Source organism: Oncorhynchus clarkii, chromosome 30 (genome assembly GCF_045791955.1).
Source record: "Oncorhynchus clarkii lewisi isolate Uvic-CL-2024 chromosome 30, UVic_Ocla_1.0, whole genome shotgun sequence".
NCBI classification, from domain to species: Eukaryota; Metazoa; Chordata; class Actinopteri; order Salmoniformes; family Salmonidae; genus Oncorhynchus; species Oncorhynchus clarkii.
Window position 1 is genome coordinate 47,249,686 of NC_092176.1, and position 10,429 is coordinate 47,260,114.

The 10,429-nt window shown below is 49.4% G+C and overlaps 1 protein-coding gene across 1 annotated transcript in view; it reads left to right on the forward strand.

The window, feature by feature from the left end:
* LOC139389411 (death-associated protein kinase 1) overlaps positions 1 to 7,350 on the forward strand; it is a 173,986-nt gene extending 166,636 nt beyond the window's left edge. Inside the window, exons 25-28 of the mRNA XM_071136154.1 lie at positions 1,073 to 1,261; positions 2,583 to 2,771; positions 3,175 to 3,378; positions 6,409 to 7,350. Coding sequence (XP_070992255.1) covers positions 1,073 to 1,261; positions 2,583 to 2,771; positions 3,175 to 3,378; positions 6,409 to 7,302 — 1,476 coding nt within the window. The 3' untranslated portion in view covers positions 7,303 to 7,350. The remainder of the gene's footprint in view (positions 1 to 1,072; positions 1,262 to 2,582; positions 2,772 to 3,174; positions 3,379 to 6,408) is intronic.
* Positions 7,351 to 10,429: the final 3,079 nt, after the last annotated feature.

Sequence of the window (10,429 nt, forward strand, 5' to 3'; positions counted from 1 at the left end):
ACTGGGAGGCTGGTAGGTTGACCTGGGCTGTAGCAGACTGGGAGGCTGGTTGGTTGACCTGGGCTGGAGCAGACTGGGAGGCTGGTAGGTTGACCTGGGCTGGAGCAGACTGGGAGGCTGGTAGGTTGACCTGGGCTGGAGCAGGCTGGGAGGCTGGTATTCTGGGATGGAGCAGACAGGGAGGCTGGTATTCTGGCTGGAGCAGACTGGAAGGGGGATTGGCTGACCTGGGCTGGAGCAGACTGGGAGGCTGGTTGGTTGACCTGGGCTGGAGCAGACTGGGAGGCTGGTTGGTTGACCTGGGCTGAAGCAGACTGGGAGGCTGGTTGGTTGACCTGGGCTGGAGCAGACTGGGAGGCTGGTAGGTTAACCTGGGCTGGAGCAGATTGGGAGGCTGGTTGGCTGACCTGGGCTGTAGCAGACTGAGAGGCTGGTTGGCTGACCTGGGCTGGAGCAGACTGGGAGGCTGGTTGGCTGACCTGGGCTGGAGCAGACTGGGAGGCTGGTAGATTAACCTGGGCTGGAGCAGACAGGAAGGCTGGTGCAGTGTCATCAGGCTGTGTGATGGAGGCCATGCTGGTCTCAGGTTCTGCCTTTGTTGTAGCAAGCTGGTGAACATGTTCTCTAGATGAAGAGGACATAATGACCAGCTGCTGGTTGAGGGTGTCAATGTACTTATTTCCATAGCAACGCTGGTGATGTTGGCTACAATGTTGCAACAGAAGCCTACCTTGTTTTTGGTATTATTTGTCTTTAGAGAAATGGGACTTGTGACAAATTAAGTCCAAAAGCTTTTTTTAAATCAACGCGGCATGAGAAGACTTTGCCTTTGTTTTGTTTTGTTTGTTTGTCAATGAGGGTGTGCAGGGTGAATACGTGGTCTGTCGTACAGTCATTTGGTAAGAAGCCAATTTGACATTTGCTCAGTACATTGTTTTCGCTGAGTAAATGTATGAGTCTGCTGTTAATGATAATGCATAGGATTTTCCCAAGGTTTCTTTTGACGCATATCCCAACGGTAGTTATTAGGGTCAAATTTGTTAAGTCCCTCTCTCTGCCCTCTCTCTGACAGACCTGTAGTCCCATGTCGGCCCTTTCAGAGTGTCTGGTCTCGACCCTGCCCTCCTGGAGGAAAATGAGTGGCCCTAACCAGCTGACGTCATGGCAACAGTTTGTCTCTGACGTCCAGGAACACATCAACCCACTGGTCAGCGAGGAGCACCTCCGAGGGGTCGCACAGCAGCTCCACAGCATGGGAGAGGTACACACACACACACACACACACACACACACACACACACACACACACACACACACACACACAGCAGCAGCTCCACAGCATGGGAGAGGTACACACACAGCAGCTCCACAACATGGGAGAGGTACACACACAGCAGCTCCACAACATGGGAGAGGTACACACACAGTAGCTCCACAACATGGGAGAGGTACACACTCACCCTATTACACAAAAGTCCAAACTTCAACGTAAGTCGAGTGCACCTCAAATAGTGTCAAGGATCCGTATTCAACCCATGATACTCCTCTATTCAGTGTCTGTGTTGTGAGGTTCTGGTTTCTGCCACCAGGTGTCACTGTTTAGCAGTGTGTTCCTCCATCTGGAAACAGTGATTGGACTGTTACGACATGTTGATGTTAACAAGAATGACTCTGCTCTGGTAGATAGACAGCCAACTGGCCTGGACAGACTTCAACTTGTCTTGTACTTCACACAATTCAATACCAGATTATATTTGATATGCTAACATTCACCTTTCTCTCTTCTATTCTCTCTTTCACTCACTCACTCACTCACTCACTCACTCACTCACTCACTCAATTCAATTTAAGGACTTTATTGTCATGGGAAACATGTTTACATTGCCAAAGTGAAATAGATAATAAACAAAAGTGAAATAAACATTACTGAACAGTAAACATTACACTCAGAACAGTTCCAAAACAATAAACACATTTCAAATGTCATATTATGTCTATATGGAGTGTTCTAACGATGGGAAAATAGCTCAAGGGAAAATAAGAAATATAAATATGGGTTGTATTTACAATGGAGTTTGTTCTTCACTGGTTGCCCTTTTCTTGTGGCAACAGGTCACAAATCCTGCTGCTGTGAAGTCGCACTGTGGAATTTCATCACAATGTGATTTGTTTTTTAATACTTTGTGGGTCTGTGGAATCTGAGGGAAATATGTGTCTTTAACATGGTCATACGTTGGCGGGAGGTTAGGAAGTTCAGTTTCCACCTCATATTAGACCAATGAAATTGGTTCTTTCTACCTACATGGTGCTGAACCTTGGTTCCTTCTAGCCACATGGTGCTGAACCGTGGTTCAGGGAGGGTGTGAGAGATATCAGCCAATCACATGGAGACGCACAAGCAGTTATTGTGACGTCATCCCAGTTCATTCACAACGATCTGGAACTATTTCACACTGGGAAGATTTTTACATGCCCCCCTTAACTATGGACAATTTATTTTTGATTATATATCTCTCTCTCCCCCGTGCTTTCTCTCCCTCCAATTTGTATCCATCTCTCTCTCTTCCCCATCCTCCTAACAGATCAACCTGATGCAGAGTGAGACGGTGCAGGATGTGATGGTGTTGGAGCCCCGCTGGCTGTGTAGTGGGGTGTTAGCCCGCCTCCTCTCTGTGGACACGCCTAAAGCCATCCACCACTACAGGGGGCGCTACAGACTGGAGGAGATACAGGCTCTGGCCCCAGAGAGCGACGTGGACGAACTGCTACAGGTCAGAGACAGTCATCATTACTAAGACGGGGAACTGTTAGCATCTCCCATAGGAAAACATGCCACGCTTAGCGACCATGCTAACACAAGCTGGGCATGCATAGTTGTATACTGTCAAGTATACCACAATGCAACATGTTAGCATCTCCCATAGGAAAACATGTCACACTTAGCGACCATGCTAACACAAGCTGGGCATGCATAGTTGTATACTGTCAAGTATACCGCAATGCAACATGCTAGCATCTCCCATAGGAAAACATGTCACACTTAGCGACCATGCTAACACAAGCTGGGCATGCATAGTTGTATACCGTCAAGTATCAAGTATACCACAATGCAACATGTTAGCATCTCCCATAGGAAGACATTAGCGTCCATGCTAACATCCTCTCTTACGACAGGTGCTGGATGCCATGGACGTGTGCGTACGTGACCTGACCAACCCTGGCATGGTGGATGTCCCCGCCCTGATCAAGACCAACAGCCTCCACCACTCCTGGACGGAGGAAGAGGAGGAGGACGATGTCCTGATCTACGGAGGGGTCAGACTGGTTCCTGCTGAACACCTCACACCTTTCCCCTGTGGACTGTTCCACAAGCTACAGGTACATGCTTTGATTCATCAAGACTGTCTGAACGACTCCCCAGTCCCTACCAATACTGTCTGGACGACTCCCCAGTCCCTATCAAGACTGTCTGAATGACTCCCCAGTCCCTACCAATACTGTCTGAATGACTCCCCAGTCCCTACAAGACTGTCTGAATGACTCCCCAGTCCCTACCAATACTGTCTGAATGACTCCCCAGTCCCTACCAATACTGTCTGAATGACTCCCCAGTCCCTACAAGACTGTCTGAATGACTCCCCAGTCCCTACAAGACTGTCTGAATGACTCCCCAGTCCCTACAAGACTGTCTGAATGACTCCCCAGTCCCTACAAGACTGTCTGAATGACTCCCCAGTCCCTACCAATACTGTCTGAATGACTCCCCAGTCCCTACCAATACTGTCTGAATGACTCCCCAGTCCCTACCAATACTGTCTGAATGACTCCCCAGTCCCTACCAATACTGTCTGGACGACTCCCCAGTCAAGACTGTCTGAATGACTCCCCAGTCCCTACCAAGACTGTCTGAATGACTCCCCAGTCCCTACCAATACTGTCTGAATGACTCCCCAGTCCCTATCAAGACTGTCTGAATGACTCCCCAGTCCCTACCAATACTGTCTGAATGACTCCCCAGTCCCTATCAAGACTGTCTGAATGACTCCCCAGTCCCTATCAAGACTGTCTGAATGACTCCCCAGTCCCTACCAATACTGTCTGAATGACTCCCCAGTCCCTATCAAGACTGTCTGAATGACTCCCCAGTCCCTATCAATACTGTCTGAATGACTCCCCAGTCCCTACCAATACTGTCTGAATGACTCCCCAGTCCCTATCAAGACTGTCTGAATGACTCCCCAGTCCCTATCAAGACTGTCTGAATGACTCCCCAGTCCCTACCAAGACTGTCTGAATGACTCCCCAGTCCCTATCAAGACTGTCTGAATGACTCCCCAGTCCCTATCAAGACTGTCTGAATGACTCCCCAGTCCCCATCAAGACTGTCTGAATGACTCCCCAGTCCCTACCAATACTGTCTGAATGACTCCCCAGTCCCCATCAAGACTGTCTGAATGACTCCCCAGTCCCTACCAATACTGTCTGAATGACTACCCAGTCCCGATCAAGACTGTCTGAATGACTCCCCAGTCCCCATCAAGACTGTCTGAATGACTCCCCAGTCCCTATCAAGACTGTCTGAACGACTCCCCAGTCCCTACCAATACTGTCTGAATGACTCCCCAGTCCCTGTCAAGACTGTCTGAATGACTCCCCAGTCCCTACCAATACTGTCTGAATGACTCCCCAGTCCCTACCAAGACTGTCTGAATGACTCCCCAGTCCCTACCAAGACTGTCTGAATGACTCCCCAGTCCCTACCAATACTGTCTGAATGACTCCCCAGTCCCTACCAAGACTGTCTGAATGACTCCCCAGTCCCTACCAAGACTGTCTGAATGACTCCCCAGTCCCTACCAATACTGTCTGAATGACTCCCCAGTCCCTACCAATACTGTCTGAACGACTCCCCAGTCCCTATCAAGACTGTCTGAATGACTCCCCAGTCCCTATCAAGACTGTCTGAATGACTCCCCAGTCCCTACCAAGACTGTCTGAATGACTCCCCAGTCCCTATCAAGACTGTCTGAACGACTCCCCAGTCCCTACCAATACTGTCTGAACGACTCCCCAGTCCCTACCAATACTGTCTGAATGACTCCCCAGTCCCTACCAATACTGTCTGAACGACTCCCCAGTCCCTACCAATACTGTCTGAATGACTCCCCAGTCCCTACCAATACTGTCTGAACGACTCCCCAGTCCCTATCAAGACTGTCTGAACGACTCCCCAGTCCCTATCAAGACTGTCTGAATGACTCCCCAGTCCCTACCAAGACTGTCTGAATGACTCCCCAGTCCCTATCAAGACTGTCTGAATGACTCCCCAGTCCCTACCAATACTGTCTGAATGACTACCCAGTCCCGATCAAGACTGTCTGAATGACTCCCCAGTCACCATCAAGACTGTCTGAATGACTCCCCAGTCCCTACCAATACTGTCTGAATGACTCCCCAGTCCCTATCAAGACTGTCTGAACGACTCCCCAGTCCCTACCAATACTGTCTGAATGACTCCCCAGTCCCTACCAAGACTGTCTGAATGACTCCCCAGTCCCTACCAAGACTGTCTGAATGACTCCCCAGTCCCTACCAAGATTGTCTGAATGACTCCCCAGTCCCTACCAATACTGTCTGAACGACTCCCCAGTCCCTACCAATACTGTCTGAATGACTCCCCAGTCCCTACCAATACTGTCTGAACGACTCCCCAGTCCCTATCAAGACTGTCTGAATGACTCCCCAGTCCCTATCAAGACTGTCTGAATGACTACCCAGTCCCTACCAATACTGTCTGAATGACTCCCCAGTCCCTATCAAGACTGTCTGAATGACTACCCAGTCCCTATCAAGACTGTCTGAATGACTCCCCAGTCCCTATCAAGACTGTCTGAATGACTCCCCAGTCCCTACCAAGACTGTCTGAATGACTCCCCAGTCCCTGTCAAGACTGTCTGAATCACTCCCCAGTCCCTACCAAGACTGTCTGAATGACTCCCCAGTCCCTACCAATACTGTCTGAATGACTCCCCAGTCCCTGTCAAGACTGTCTGAATGACTCCCCAGTCCCTACCAATACTGTCTGAATGACTCCCCAGTCCCTGTCAAGACTGTCTGAATGACTCCCCAGTCCCTACCAAGATTGTCTGAATGACTCCCCAGTCCCTACCAAGACTGTCTGAATGACTCCCCAGTCCCTACAAGACTGTCTGAATGACTCCCCAGTCCCTACAAGACTGTCTGAATGACTCCCCAGTCCCTATCAAGACTGTCTGAATGACTCCCCAGTCCCTGTCAAGACTGTCTGAATGACTCCCCAGTCCCTATTGAATATGCTGCCATCTGGGATGCTCTTCTCCCAGAATGAATAGTATGCTGTTGTCATGTTTCCTGACCTCTGACCTCCAGGTGAACCTGTGTCGCTGGAGCCACCAGCAGCGCCCTGAGGACGACACAGGGGAGGGGCCTGACGGAGACATCCGCCTCTGGACCAATGGGGCAAAGGTGAGCCAAGGCGGAGCGGAGGCCATGATCCTATTGGTCAACCACGGCCAGGGGGTGGAGATCCAGGTCAGAGGTCACGACAGCGAACGGGCCAAGTGTTACACCCTCCTGGACACCATGGTTACCATTACAGAGTCGCTCCTGTCCTCCACCCTCCCTGGCCTCCTCACCGCCCGGTACTACCTCAGCCCCCAGCAGCTCAGAGAGCATCACGGTCCCGTCATGATCTACCAGCCTAAAGACTTCCTGAAGGCCCAGACCCAGAGAGAGACCAGTCTCACCAACACCATGGGTGGTTACAGGGAGAGCTTCAGCAGTATCCTAGCCTTGGGCTGTACTGAAGTCTATAGTCAGGGTAGTCTGTGTGCAGATGTCCACATCTCAGAGGTCAGCCTGCTGGCCAGGAGGAAGCTGTGTCGTCTGTTAGACCCTCCTGATGCGCTGGGGAAGGACTGGTGTCTGCTGGCTATGAACCTGGGTCTCACCTACCTGGTGGCCAAACACAGCTCCACCCCCAACGGCACCCCAACCAATGGGGGCCCTGCCCCAGACAATGACCCCGCCCTCCTGGCCAGCCCCACGGCAGCGCTGCTCCTGGATTGGTCAGTCCGTCCAGACAGCACGGTGGGGTTGTTGATGTGGAAGCTGCGTGAGTTGGGGAGGCGTGACGCGGCTGACTTCCTGTTAAAGACCTCGCCTGTCTTCAGGGTCAACATAGAGGGTGTGGCTAGGGGGAGGGGAAGAGCCTGTAACGGAGGCACCTCCTACAACTCCATCAGCTCAGTCATCTCCCGATGAGACGGGTGTAATCACTGGGAACCAAGCGGAACCAAGCGGGTAGAGAAACACAGGGACAAACCTGAAATGGATTTTCTTTTTCCGTTGAAAAACATTTTGCTTCAGTGTGTGCTATTGAATACACACCATGTCCTGGATCAGAACAGCTTCCGCTCATCCTGATCTGGCCCATCAGGGGAGAAGACTAGAATCTGATCCTAGATCAGAGTCCTGACTGGGGAAACTAACTGTGTCCTGTCCTCAGAGTGAGGCTGGGCTAACTAGGGCTGACGAACCAACCAACACCATGTGCAATGTAATCTTTCCCGGGGGTTTAGTGTTAGTTCCTCTCTGTTAACCTCTAGGTCACTGATGCTCTGTGAGACTGATGCTCTGTGCACATCCAGTGTCCATATAGCTCCCCTCCTCTCTTCTCCTACACTACTCCTGTCCTCTCCTCCTCCTCCTGTCCTCCTCTCCTCCTCCTGTCCTCCTCTCCTCCTCCTCTCCTCCTCCTCTCCTCCTCCTGTCCTCCTCTCCTCCTCCTCCTGTCCTCTCCTCCTCCTCCTGCCCTCCTCCTGTCCTCCTCCTCTCCTCCTCCTCTCCTCCTTCTGCCCTCCTCCTCCTGTCCTGTCCTCCTCATCCTGTCCTCTCCTCCTCCTCCTCCTGTTCTCCTCTCCTCCTCCTGTCCTCCTCTCCTCCTCCTGTCCTCCTCCTGTCCACTCTCATCCTCCTCCTGTCCTCTCCTCCTCTCCCTGTCCTCATCTCCTCTCTCCTCTAAACCTCTCCTCTCTCATCCTGTTCTCTCTCCTCCTCTCCTCCTGTCCTCCTCCTGTCCACTCTCATCCTCCTCCTGTCCTCTCCTCCTCCCCCTGTCCTCATCTCCTCTCTCCTCTAAACCTTTCCTCTCTCATCCTGTTCTCTCTCCTCCTCTCCTCCTCTCTCCTCCTGTCCTCCTGTCATCCTCCTGTCCACTCTCATCCTCCTCCTGTCCTCTCCTCCTCCCCCTGTCCTCATCTCATCTCTCCTCTAAACCTCTCCTCTCTCATCCTGTTCTCTCTCCACCTCTCCTCCTCTCTCCTCCTGTCCTCCTCCTGTCCACTCTCATCCTCCCCCTGTCCTCATCTCCTCTCCTCTCTCCTTCAAACCTCTCCTCTCTCCTCCTCTCTCACCCTGTTCTCTCTCCTCCTGTCCTCTCTCCCCCTCCTCTCCTCACCATCCCCCTATATGAATGTTGAAATGAACTGGCTGTCCTGAGCTCCAAAGAGGATCCCAAATGGAACCCTACTGAAGTGGCACTAAACTTCAGTAGTTACTCTTTCTGCCCTGCTGCCCTGCTTGTCAGCATCTCAACTCCAACACAGCACTAGAAGTACAGCAAGGGTTTTTCTTTATTTTTACTGTTTTCTACATTGAAGAATAATAGTGAAACTACTAAATGACACATATGGAATCATGTAGTAACCAACAAGGTCTTTAACAAATCAAAATATATTTCACATTCATCAAAGTAGCCACTCTTTGCCTTGATGACAGCTTTAGACACTCTTGACATTCTCTCAACCAGCTTCATGAGGTAGTCACCTGGAATGCATTTCAATTAACAGGTGTGCCTTGTTAAAAGTAAAAATGTGTGGATTGTTTTTCCTTTCCTTAATGTGTTTGAGCCAATCAGTTATGTTGGGACATACAGAAGATAGCCCTATTTAGTGAAAGACCAAGTCCATATTATGGCAAGAACAGCTCAAATATGAAAAGAGAAACGACAGTCCATCATTACTTTAAGACATGAAGGTCAGTCAATCTGGAACATTTCAAGAACTTTGAAAGTTTCTTCACGTGCAGTCTCAAAAACCATCAAGCGCTATGATGAAACTGGCTCTCATGAAAAAAGCAGCCAACAAGTGCTCAGCATATATGGGAACTCCTTCATTTGAAGAATCCCAAAACTTTTTTGCTTACTACATGATTCCATATGTGTTATTTCATAGTTTTGATGTCTTCACTATTATTCTACAATGTAGAAAATAGTAAAAATAAAGAAAAACACTTGAATGAGTAGGAGTGTACAAACTTTTGACTGATAATGTACATGTCAGCACATGCCCCTCAACACAACACAACTGGTGTTCACGAAGGAAAATAAATAAATCCACATCAGCAATGGAGGATTTGATATCAATCTGGGCTCCTTTTATATACTGAGGTTACAGTTTGATAACAGATGAAGTCTCTGTCTCCATCTCTTTCTAACATGATTACAGTTTGATAACAGATGAAGTCTCTGTCTCCATCTCTTTCTGACATGATTACAGTTTGATAACAGATGAAGTCTCTGTCTCCATCTCTTTCTGACATGATTACAGTTTGATAACAGATGAAGTCTCTGTCTCCATCTCTTTCTGACATGATTACAGTTTGATAACAGATGAAGTCTCTGTCTCCATCTCTTTCTGACATGATTACAGTTTGATAACAGATGAAGTCTCTGTCTCCATCTCTTTCTGACATGATAACAGATTAAGTCTCTGTCTCCATCTCTTCCTGACATGATTACAGTTTGATAACAGATGAAGTCTCTGTCTCCATCTCTTTCTGACATGATTACAGTTTGATAACAGATGAAGTCTCTGTCCATTTCTTTCTAACATCATATAAGGAGTTCAATGCTTGACTAGTTCTAATGACAGTGAGATCTTTCTGACCTTCTACCTCTCCTAAAAAGCACAAAGGTCCAACAACCCTGTCTAGGGGATCTTCTTGTCCTGGGGTCTTTCCTACATAATGCACCACAGAGCTCTGGTCAAAAGGGTCCCATCTGGGATGGAACCCTGAACAGTCCATTGGCCCTGTCTAAGGGTTAGGGGTTAGTTACAACGATACAGCACGGCAGGTGGGGACTAACAATGTGTTGATAGATCCACAACGTAATGGAACATCTAACTCTTAGGGCTGGTTTCCCGGTCACAGATTAAGCCTGCAAATAAACACTTTGGACTAGTCTTAATCTTAGTCTGGGAAACCAAATGAGTACTGTTGCGTGAGCTAGTGGCTTAAGATCACCAGGCTAATGCAGTGTTGTGAAGACGACTGTGGTTTAAACCCAGACAGAGACCTAGCTACCATGACAGGACCTTTCCTAGCAGAA